The sequence below is a fragment of the Dipodomys ordii genome, unplaced genomic scaffold, assembly GCF_000151885.1.
Source record: "Dipodomys ordii isolate 6190 unplaced genomic scaffold, Dord_2.0 Scaffold3, whole genome shotgun sequence".
NCBI classification, from domain to species: domain Eukaryota; kingdom Metazoa; phylum Chordata; class Mammalia; order Rodentia; family Heteromyidae; genus Dipodomys; species Dipodomys ordii.
Window position 1 is genome coordinate 5,947,860 of NW_012267219.1, and position 12,441 is coordinate 5,960,300.

The window sequence follows — 12,441 nt, forward strand, 5'->3', positions numbered from 1 at the left end:
CCCCCCCCCCCAAAAAAAAAAGATAAATTTTGAGTAGAAAATTGCAACTTATAGAATGTGAGAATGCATGGAAAGTAAAAAGGACAAAGGATGAGATATAAACAAAATCAGATCCATGTAAGGATTTGGCATTCTAATCTGGTAACAAGGGAAATATTAAAGGGTTGACAAGTATGGGGGGAACATTTCCCATGTCAGCTGGATGCTGCTGTCTGCCTGTGTTGATAGTTTTGGTATAGCCTATAAATATGTTATAAATATCCAAATACCCCTGCCATAAAAGGTTCTCACCCCTGGTACAACAAGGAAGTAACATGATCAGACATACATATTGAAAGATCTCTGGTTGCTGTTGGAAAACTAACATTTTTTCCATTTGTACTTGGAAGCACTTTGCAAGATAAGGATGTATTTGAATATTTAAGTGTGGCAAGGCACTGGTGGCTCACGCCTGTAATCCTAGCTACTCAGGAGGCTGAGATCTGAGGATCACGGTTCAGAGGTTCAGAGCCAGCCCAGGCAGGAAGGTTTGTGAGACTCTTATCTCCAATAAACCACCAGAGAACCGGAACTGGCACTGTGGCTAAAGTGGTAGAGTGCTCACCTTGAGCTAAAGAGCTCCAGGTCAATGTCAACACCCAGGCCCAGAGTTCAAACCCCACAACTGACAAAAATAAATAAATAAATAAATAAATGTGAATGAAGCTTAAAACTTACTCATAGGGGCTGGGAAGGTGGCTCAGTGGTAGAGCGCTTGCCTTGCATGCATGAGGCCCTAGGTTCGATTCCTCAGCACCACATAAGCAAAAAGGAAAAAGCCGGAAGTGGCACTGTGGCTCAAGTGGTTGAGCGCTAGCCTTGAGCTGAAGAGCTGAGAGACAGCGCCCAGGCCCAGAGTTCAGGTCCCACGACTGGACCAAAAAAAAACCTTATAATTGCACAGCTTGATTCTTTGAGATATTTTGGTAGAGCTATAAATTAGTCTTTATGTAACTATGTTAATAGACTGTAGTAGAATGTTATATTTTTAGTTAGAACTCTGAGCTGATCAGACATAAAGATTTGAGGACTAATGGATAGAAATTGTTTCCTGACTTTCTGGTTAATCAATACTATTCACGCTAAATCAGATGACACTGGTGATGGTGTTTCTACTCTGTGTAACCAACGTATATTTTAACTGCATTTCCTATCCTCAAGTGCTGGGTTTATAATTAAAATGACATATATTTAAAAAGAAAAGCAAGAAAAAATGAGATTCAAAAGGAATGTAAAGCTGGGTGCCAGTGGCTTACGCCTATAATCCTAGCTAATCAAGAGGCTGAGATCTGAGGGTTGCTGTTCAAAGCCAGCCCAGGCAGGAATGTCCATGAAACTCTTTATCTCCAATAAACCACTGAAAACACTGGAAGTGGTACTATGGCTCAAGTGGTAGAGCACTAGCCTTGAGCTGAAGAGTTAAGGGATAGCGCCCAAGCCCAGAAGTCAAGTCCTACAACCAACAACAACAACAAAAAAAAAAAATTTAAAAACAAAAAGGAATGTAAGATTATAAGATGAATGTAAGATTATAAAATGAAAAAGAAAGGTAAAGAACAATCTTTCCCCTCTCTTGCTTCACATAGATTGTTTTTATATTGGGAACCATATATTAAAAGACTCAAGGCTTGTATGGATAACCCTAAACATTTTAAACTTTATAAGAATTGCTTAGTAACAAATTTCATGATACAGGGAAAACACTATATCATCTTCAGAGTAGCAGCCAGACTACCAGTTTAGAAAGCATTATAGAAAAACTGCTAAGTAGATATTATAATTGATTAATAAACAAGTTGATTTGTAATTGAAACCACAAAATAAAGCATCATAATTTAGTTGAAAAATTAAGAAATATGCTTGTTCTGGAATTTTATCTAAATGACATGACTTATAGACAAATTTTATATCTAAGATAACCTGTATAAAACCAGCAGAGCTGAACTTAAGTTTTATGTTTTGGTCACTAAGGGCTGAACTTTTTATCACTATAAATCTGTTTAAGCAGTGGAAAGCAAGCTTCAACATAGCTTTACTTTCCAAGATCGCATAAGAGTGGGTTTTTAATATGTTAAATGCAAGCAGCTTGCTTCTCATTTTATTACTTTGTCACTTGACTCCAAGGCAGGTATCTTCTGCATAATAAGAGTGGTTACCCATATGACTTTATGTCAGACATTATATATTCTAGGCTTTTTATTAATAAAATAGTATTGGTACATATCAAAATAAAATTATATAGTATCATTGACTTATTATTCCATCCTGAAATAAAATATTATGGATACACTATACTACCATGTATTTTATTTTAAATATTAAATTACTGATTCAGAATGGAAAAGATCTTTCTTGGAGTACTGGTATATTCGTTGTTTTTATTTTTGCCATAAGTTAAGAGCTGGAAAAAGTAAAAAGACAACACAGTTCATGTTACTAAAGTTTTCTCTGGCTCAGCTAGTCTGTACTATCCCATTCTAAAGCTGGATTACCAAAAGGAAGATTATAAGAAATTGACACTGGAAGCAGTACTACTGTCATCTGTGTGTATCCATGTATTTTAACATTCCATGAAGAGAAAAAGCTAAAGCATTTGTTATTATTTTAATAATAATTTTTACCTTTAAGAATATATATCAATGCAGACAACAGTTTTTTTCCAAATATTTTTCTATCTGCAGTTGAGTCCATGCATAGCAAAAGCTAATTGCATCTATTTCAAGTTAAGTTGTTGCACTGTATTTCAGTTTTTACCTACTCAGGTTAATTTACAGGTGCCTGCATACAGATAATCCATAATTTCTAGCAGTCAGCTAAAAGGAGAAAATAAATTTCTCGCCTAGTTAACAGACAGTTTGTATGCATATTCATATTTTTAGTACAAATAGCAGCTTTTTACTTCTTGTAAGTAACATTGCAAATATAGGACGTGATTAGCTAATTGCATCAATTGAGTGTTTGACTAGATACTTATTATAATAGACCATCATTTATATATTTTTATATATTATGACTGAAAAACTTGTTTCTCTCAACATAACATGTTTTAAGGAATATATTTTATTTTTTGCAGTGTTTGAGCAACACACCTCCACTTACTGAATATTTCCTCAATGATAAGTATCAAGAAGAACTGAATTTTGACAATCCCTTAGGAATGAGAGGTGAAATAGCTAAATCATATGCTGAACTGATCAAGCAAATGTGGTCTGGAAAGTTTAGCTACGTCACTCCAAGAGCATTTAAGGTTAGTGTGGTTAATGAATTCTCAATGAGGGAGATATCATTCTCAAAGGATGAAAGTTTATTCTTAGGTAGAAGGGATGAAAGCTAGTTTTATATGGTTTGTGGTCCTCCAAAAGAATATAGTACATAAAAATATAGCACATTCTGTGGTATTAAAAATTCAGGGCAGGGGATTAACATAGGTGATCAATTTACAAAAATGTTGTAATAGGATATGAGGCAAAGGGAAGCAAATGGGAAAAGACAAAACTGCCTCATCTCTGCCTGTATGTTTTATATGAATGTAAAAAATGTAAACTTGGGCATATCATAGATGTCTAAGAACAAAATTTATTTTGGTAGTCCTTGCAACTTTTAAAATTTATTGAAATGAAGCGTTTGCAAAACAATTACTGAATAATAATTAAATGTATTGTCAATATAGTTCTTAAGCTTGTAAGTTTATCCATATTTGTGAATTAGTTACTTCATAGAACAAAACCCAAAATAATTTAATCATTCAAATTAAGAATTAAGCTGAAGTGTAGCTTTATAATGTTAGGGTTTTCCTTATGATATCATTGACTAATTTGAAAATTTTAAACTTAAATAAGGAATTGGCTTTCATTTAGTCCATCTACTATGCAACATTTTGTTATCAGTATACTAGTTCTTACAAGATAAAAAGCAACTGATAAATCAAAGTACCTCTGCATTTGCTTTCTTTTTCATTTTTAACCTACCCATCTCTCAACCCTGATCCCTCAGCCCAATTATTTTTGCTAGATTTTTATCCCTTTAAATTTTGCATAAATATGCAGCACTTCACTGTGATTTATATAATTGCACTTCAATATTATTTAAAAAATACTTGGTGAGACAATGACTAAAGGAAACATATATGAATATGTTATCTCTGAGATTTATCCTGTATGTATACACACAACTAAATGGGAGTTTGGTGATTTGTTTCTAGTGATCCAGAGCAAAGTGTACCTGAATTTTAAGTCTCAAGTGTACAATATTTTCACAATATTCTCTTCATTTATCAAGTCAACATTTTTCCATCTTATTTCATAATGCTTTTAGATATGTAATTATGTATATGTGTGTGATAATATAATATATATAGTAATATAGTAAAAGAGAACCTGGCTTTATTTTCTACTTGCTGGACTTTTTCAAGAGGAGACAATAGGAAGACATAGAGCTAAGAATAAAGAAGGTTGGAGGCCAGTTACAGTGGTTCATACATATAATCTCAGTTACTTGGAAGGCAGAGATGGTTATAGGCCAGCCTGGACAAACGGCAAGTCCCCATCTCACTCATTAAGCTACTGCACATAACTGTCATCCCAGCTATGTGATGTGCTATAAATAGGAGGATATTGGTCCAGGTCAATCTCTGGAGAAAAACAAAACAAAAAACATGAGACCCTACCTTAAAATTAACTAAAACACCTGTAATCCTAGCTACTCATCAGGCTGAGATTTAAGGATCACGTTTCAAAGCCAGCCCAGCCAGGATCATCCATGAGACTCTTATCTCCAGTAAACCACCAGAAAACCGGAGTGGCACTGTGGCTCAAGTGGTAGAACGCTTGCCTTGAGCTGAAGAGCGCAGGGACAGGGCCCAGGCCCAGAGTTCAAGCCCCACGACTGACAAAAAAAATAATAACTAAAACAAAAAGGGTTGGGTGTGTGGCTCAGTTGGTAGAGTGCCTGCCTAGTAAGTACAAAGCTGAGTTCAAACTCTATTATCACATGCAAAAAAAAAGTTGAAAAACAGGGAAACAGCAAATAATGAGAAGGAAATATACTAAACCCAAGTAGTGATTACACATTTTATTTATAGATAATAAATATTTACCAGTGTAGCTGTGTTTGAGAGGGATCTTGTTTTGTTACAGAGTCTGGTCTCAAACTCGGGTTCAAGCAATTCCTGCCCTTCTAGCATCCCAAATGCTAGAACTATAGTCATGTGCCACTGCACCAGCTGTAGTTTAAGAATTCTGTGTGTTGATCTATTTTGTCCCAGTTATGATCCACTGAATGCTTATTGGGCATACAAAACAAAACATATGTTTATATTTTGTACATAATTAGTGTCTTTTGTGGGGTTTGTTAGTATTTTTGTCAGTCATAGGGCTTGGACTCAGGGCCTAGGCACTGTCCCTGGGATATTTTGCTAAAGGCTAGTGCTCTACCACTTTAAACCACAGAACTACTTCAGTTTTTTTCTGGTGGTTAATTGGAAATAAGAGTGTCATGGACTTTCCTGTCCTGGCTGGCTTTGAATGGTGATCCTCAGATCTCAGCTTTCTGAATAGCTAGGGTTACAGGTGTGAGCCATCAGTACATGGCTTATATAGTCAGTTTTTATTGTTCACAATAGTTTTATTCCTTAAAAATTTAAAAATACTGAACAGTTGCACCCAAGGAAAATACAAGGTTTGATCCCACCAAGCCTTTGGTCACATTTTCATCATCCAGCCAATGTATAACTTGATGTGTTTTTCTGTTCAGAGATCCTTTACTTCATATGTATTTTACATTCATTAACACTGAATTCACAGCTAGCAGCATTGTGACTTGTGCTTGATCTAACTTTCCCTGTAAAGTATATTTAAACTAGTCACTTCAACACTATGTGGGGGGGCCATTTTGAATACCGAAATAATCAAGAAAAAAAATGTGTGGAGGAAAAAAAAGAATAGTACTAAATAAATCATAAAAGCCACTTGTTGGGCTGGGAAGTTGGCCTGTGGTAGAAGGCTTGCCTCACGTGCATGAGGCCCTGGGTTCAATTCCTCAGCACCGCATAAGCAGAAAGAAGCCAGAAGTGGCACTGTGGCTCAAGTGGTATGGCACTATAGCCTTGAGCTGAAGAGCTGAGGCACAGTGCCCAGGCCGAGTTCAGCCCCCAAGACGGACCCCCCCAAAAAAAAAAAAGCCATTTGTTTTTTGTAGTTTAACAGCTGAAACAGCAGTGTCACCTTGTTACTCAGATGGGAATGTCCACATCAGGTGACTCAATTTTTTGCCACTCAGCATATCTACAAATGACTGTAAAAATATCAAAATTTCATTTGAAGCTTACAAATAGACCTTAGTAAGGGGGCAAATTCTCAAATGTACAGTCCATGACAATGAAGGATCAAGTATATACTACTTAAGACACCGTGTCTCTGATTTTATAGTTTTGCTTTTCTTACAGACACAAGTAGGACGTTTTGCACCTCAGTTCTCTGGATATCAGCAGCAAGACTGTCAAGAACTATTAGCTTTCCTATTGGACGGACTACATGAAGATTTAAATAGAATTAGGAAAAAACCATATATCCAGTTAAAAGATGCTGATGGAAGGCCAGATAAGGTATATTTCATGATACTATTGTTACCATTGTTAAAATTCTCTAATACTTCTTTGTAATTGTTGTCTTATTTTCCTTATAGGTGGTTGCTGAAGAAGCCTGGGAAAACCATTTAAAAAGAAATGATTCTATCATTGTGGACATATTTCATGGCCTTTTTAAGTCAACTTTAGTTTGTCCAGAATGTGCGAAGATTTCAGTAACATTTGATCCTTTTTGTTATTTGACGCTTCCATTGCCCATGAAAAAAGAACGGACCTTGGAAGTGTATTTAGTGAGAATGGACCCCCTTGCTAAACCTATGCAGGTCAGTAATACTATTTTCTTTGCATTTTTTATTCTTATTTAAAACAAATGAATATTTGTCTTTGTTATAAATGATTAGTTGTCAAGGGCTGGAGATAGGGCTCATGGTAGAGCACATATCTATCAAGTTCTAGGCCCTGAAATCACCTCAATACCACAAAAATAAGAACGCGTTTCTACTCCTTATTCTGAAGAAGTTTGTTGTTGTGATAAAAGTACCATGGTAGGGTACTACAATACACAGGCAGAGTAATCTACTAAACTGGCATTAATGCCTGCTATGATTCCTGATTATAATCAGGTGAAAGCTGGAAATGAAAGCATCATAAGCCAAGAAAATGCCATCTATAAAGTTCATTCCCTCTTCTCCCCCCCCCCCACTTCCAGGTAATAGGTCTTGAGCTCAGTGCCTTGTGTAGCTTGCTTGCTCTTGACTGATGCTCTACCAACTGATACATACCTCCAGTCCAGCTTTTAAGGCTGGTTAATTGGAAGTGGGGCCTTATCTGCCCAAACTGGCTTTGAATTGCAGTGCTCCAGGTTTCAGCCTCCTGAATAGCTAAGCATGAGCTACCAATACCTGGCACACATGGTCTACTTATGAAATCTACAAATTGTTAATAGGGTAAGCAAGAGCTAGAATCATATAGATCCTTGATACAGTGATAGGAAGTTCAGACTTCATTGAGGTTTAGAAGAATCACTAAAGCTTGTTAAAAGTATAGAGATTATTTAGCTAGATTTATATATGAAAAAGAAGATTCTGCCTAGATCACAAATAAAAATGGTTTAAATCCAAAGTAATTAGACCATCTAAGAAACTTTTGCAGTGTTAAGATGACAAACAGCAGGAGTAGGTACACAGAAGTACTTTCAGGAGCAGTAGGTATTTTAGTGGTAGAGCATTTCACCTAGTATGCATGAAGCCCTGGGTCCAATCCCCACCTAACATGGAGGGGAGGGGTAATGATTAGAGTCAGGTTGGCAGTTTGATGGAAGAACTCATTGAAAATGTGGAAGTATATTCAAAGATGATGTCAAATTTACTAGACTGAAAAATTGAAGAGATAATATGCTGTTTCTTTTAATGGTTTTCACTAAGAACAGATGTGAAAAGAAATGTGTTTCGGTATTGAGAATGATAGCTTAGCATGATCTAGTCTTGTGTTTAATATTATATATGTTGACTTTGAAATACAGAAGAAATACAGAATTTAGGTGAAGATAATCCAATATTCAGTGAGTTTATATATTTAGACTGAAGGGCAGATTGTGTTTGAGATTTAAATTGAGCAGTGAGCTCTATGAAGATGATAGGTCTTTAGAATGATGAGATCATATGAAGTGACTCTTAAGATTTAGCATCTAAGCCAAGTGTCAGTGGCTCATGCCTGTGATCCTAGCTACTCAGGAGGCTGAGATCTGAGGATCTCGGTTCAAAGCCAGCCCAGGCAGGAAAGTCTGTGAGATTCTTATCACCAATTAACCACCAGAAAAACGGAAGTAGTGCTGTGGCTTAAAGTGACAGAACACTAGCCCACTAGCCTTGAGCTGAAGAGCTCAGGGACAGTGCCCAGGCCCAGTGTTCAAGCCCCATGACTGACCAAAAAAACAAAAAAAAGATTTAGCATTTAAACTAGAACTCTCTTGAAAATAAAAGGGGCCATTATTAATAATTCTACCTAGAGCATCAGTCTAAGACTGGCCAAAAGCAAGTCAAGTTGCACTATCACCCAGTATAAGAAGTGAGTGTAGAATTAATAAACACTAGAGAAGAGCTTGAAGCAGAAAGTATTGTCACAGCAGGAGAAAAAGAAGTAGTAGTGTTCTAGGAAGTTTTAAAGGATGGAGTGAGTAATGAGAATCATGGTACAGAAAGATAGGTAAAATAAGGACGGTATAATATTTTGGGAAACCTAGAAGATAGGGAAACCTAGAAGATAGCCAGACGTGGACTGAGAAGGGAATGGTAGGTAAGAAAGTTATGGTAGTTGATTTAAATATTGTAGACAAAGTTATTTATAAAGCAGAGAAGATAGGAAAATGATTGAAGAGGAAATTATTACAGGGAAAACAGTGAGGTATTAGTTTTAGTTTAGATTTGCTTTTTGATAAGAATATATCCTAATGTTTACACAATGGAAGCAACATAGCCAGGTACCTATAATCCTAGCTACTTGGGAGGCTGAGACTAGGCTAGGAAGAAAAGTCAAGACTGGAAGCTGGTCTGGAGACATAGCTCAAGTGGTAGAGTATCAGCTGTGAAAAAGCTAAGCAGAGACCCGAGTTCAAACTCTGGTAACCACAAAGGGAAAGAGAGAGACAGGGGGAAAGTCAAAACAGAAAAAAAAGGGTGATGGCTGGTTTAGGTCTCAGAAAAGCAAAGTTAGATAAGATTCAGGAAATAGATGCAGAGTTAGCTTAAAAGGGGAATAAAACACCTGTCTTTCCATGTGTTTCAAGACACAAGGCAAAAAGAGAGAAAACTATACATACATAATATTATATTATATATTATATATAAGTATATATTTATATATTTTTATTCAAATAGGTATGTAAGAGGACAGAAAATAGGAGATTCTTCCCGCCCCCCACCCCCCAATTTGCACCTTCTGTTTCCTTGGCAAAAAATCGGTGCTCTGTTAGTGAAAGAAATGGTGACATAAGAAACTTAATGAATGTTAGATTTTTTTAAGTTATTGAGAAAATAAGCAAATAAATGATAACAGAATTATTTGGGGGCAGTGGTAAAGAATCACTTGAGATTGGAGTTATGGATTTATAGCACACTGGCCTTTTAATGATGAGAGATTTTTTTCCAGTACGTCTGAACAGCTCTAAGAAACTCAGCAACAGTAGGACAGAGTAACAGAGAATAAAGATTTTCCAGTGGAACAGCTGAAGTGATGAAGAACATGCAGTCTGGAGGGAAAGACATGAGACCCTAAGGGAGAAAATGGAAAGTCATTAGGACTAGACATCTTTATGCAAATTCAGAACAGATAAGAAGTCTCTAGAAAAAGTAAAAAAAAAAATTGGTCACTTTGTAATCTGTTAGAGATTAAGGTATCAGAACTGAAGCTGTTTCTGGTGATGACAGCTCCAGGAAGTTGATTACACTTGGATGCCAAGTGTAGGCATTTGACTTGAAGAGCTAAGGAACAATAGGCTAGGACATACCCATATAAACATTTTTACCCAGGATGATGGCAAGATGGGGTTAAAAACACTGAGCCAAATGCCAAATGAAGCTGCCATGAGGTAGTCTCATCTGTTTTTTCCAAGGTACTAACTTAATTATATTTTGTTTGTTGGTTTGTTTGGTTTTTGTTTTTGTTTTTTTTTAGTACAAAGTGGTTGTCCCTAAAATTGGAAATATACTAGATCTTTGTACGGCATTATCTGTTTTGTCAGGAGTACCATCAGATAAGGTAAGATGTTTCTAAGGTTAAATTATGTAAGTTGATATTTTGTTTTTCAGTGTTGTAAAACCAACTTAATAGAAATTTATTTCCTTTTAGATGATAGTTACTGATATATACAATCATAGATTTCACAGGATATTTGCGATGGATGAAAATCTTAGTAGTATTATGGAACGGGATGATATTTATGTGTAAGTATAAAATTGGTTTGCAAAATATACTTTAAAAAATCAAAAGAAAAAAGAATTAATGGCCAGTATTGTTTTTCTAGCTTTGAAATTAACATCAATAGGACAGAAGATACTGAACATGTGGTTATTCCTGTTTGCCTAAGAGAAAAATTCAGACACTCAAGTTATACCCATCATACTGGTTCTTCACTTTTTGGCCAACCTTTTCTTATGGCTGTACCACGAAACAATACTGAAGATAAACTTTATAATCTCCTGCTTTTGAGAATGTGGTAAGTGCTAGACAATTCCACAGAGAAAAAAAAAAGAATAAAAAATGTTTAAAAAGAATAAAATATAAAGTAGTTAGATAAATGTGATGTCTATATTATTTCTACTTTGTTTAGAGAGGTAATAATGTTAAAAATCAGATTACATCTCATTTACTTTCTTGATGATATAAAACAAAGCTTCAAACCCAGGAAGCATAAAGTCTTAACCCAGTACCAAAAATTTATATTTGAAATAAGAATTTATAACTCTAATATATATCCTGAAATCATAAGATGTCAGATTTTATCTTTAATAGTCTTATTTAACTATTTAATGTACACAATTTGATAGTAAGATGCCCATTTTTTTTGGCCTTCCTAAAAGCCTTGATTTGAATTATAAAGTGATTGCAAATGCATTTTGGTCACTCTTTTTTTAATCCTTGGTACTTGACATATTTAGTATTTTTTTCTCTTACTTAGCTATTATAGTTTCCTGATCCCTGCATAAAGATCACATTATTGGGCCAGGCATAGTAACTCACACCTATAATACCCAACAGAGATCTTCAGGAACACTGTCAAGATCAGTCTAGACAAAAAAGCAAGATCCCATCTCAAAAAAAAAGGCTGAATATGGTGATGTGCATCTATCATCCAAATATGAGGAGATATAAGTAGGAGGGCAATCTAGCCTAGCCCAAAGAACTTGAGATCCTACCTAAAAATAACTAAAAAGTATTAAGGGCTATAGGCATGGTGCAAGTAAGTAGAGCACCTGCCTAACTACTTGAGGCCCTGAGGTCAAATTCCAGTAATCACACACACACACACACACACACACACACACACACCACATTATGTAAACAGTGTTATTAACAAAATCATCTAAATGATGATGTTTTTAAGTTGAAACTTATTTGGTACACATTTCTAACCTTATAAAAGAATAAAACCTTAGAAGTAACTAATTCTGGCTGGGCACCAGTGCCTCATGCATAATCCTAACTACCCAGGATTTTGAGATATAAGGATTGAGATTCAAAGCCAGCCTGGGCAGAAAAGTCCCCGTGAGACTCTTAGCTCCAGTTAACTGCTCAAACACTGGAAGTGGAGCTCTGGTTCCAGTTGGTAAAGCACTAACTTTGAGAAAAGAGCTCAGGATAGTGCCCAGGCCCTGAGTTCAAGCCCCATAGCCAACAACAACAAAAAGAAATAACTGATTAAAAAGACAAAATACAGGAAGTGGCACTGTGGCTCAAGTGGTAGAGTGCTTGCCTTGAGCAAAAGAGCACAGGGATAGTGCCCAAGCCCCCTCCTATCCTCCCCCCCCAAAAAGAGGGAAAAAAAAGAAAAAAAGACAAAAACAAGGGGCTGGGAAGGTGGCTCAGTGGTAGAGTGCTTACTTTGCATGCATTAGGCCCTGGGTTCAATTCCTCAGCACCACATAAGCAAAAAAAGCCAGAATTGGCTCTGTGGCTCAAGTAGTAGAGCACTAGCCTTGAGCTGAAGAGCTGAGGGACAGCGCCCAGGCCCCGAGTTCAGGCCCCATGACCCACCAAAAAATAAATAAATAGTAAATTGTAATTATGATCTTTTGTAAAATGTAATTATGATCTTTTGAATC

The 12,441-nt window shown here is 36.1% G+C and overlaps 1 protein-coding gene across 4 annotated transcripts in view; it reads left to right on the plus strand.

Moving 5' to 3' along the window:
* Usp15 (ubiquitin specific peptidase 15) overlaps positions 1-12,441 on the plus strand; it is a 105,062-nt gene that overhangs the window by 80,527 nt on the left and 12,094 nt on the right. For 2 of the 4 annotated variants that reach the window (XM_013021397.1, XM_013021416.1), the window contains 6 exons: positions 3,113-3,286; positions 6,482-6,640; positions 6,721-6,945; positions 10,295-10,378; positions 10,469-10,563; positions 10,644-10,835. In XM_013021397.1, the coding sequence (XP_012876851.1) occupies positions 3,113-3,286; positions 6,482-6,640; positions 6,721-6,945; positions 10,295-10,378; positions 10,469-10,563; positions 10,644-10,835 (929 nt within the window). Of the gene's footprint in view, positions 1-3,112; positions 3,287-6,481; positions 6,641-6,720; positions 6,946-10,294; positions 10,379-10,468; positions 10,564-10,643; positions 10,836-12,441 lie in introns of those variants that run through there. The other 2 variants (XM_013021406.1, XR_001175247.1) reach the window with 2 other exon arrangements.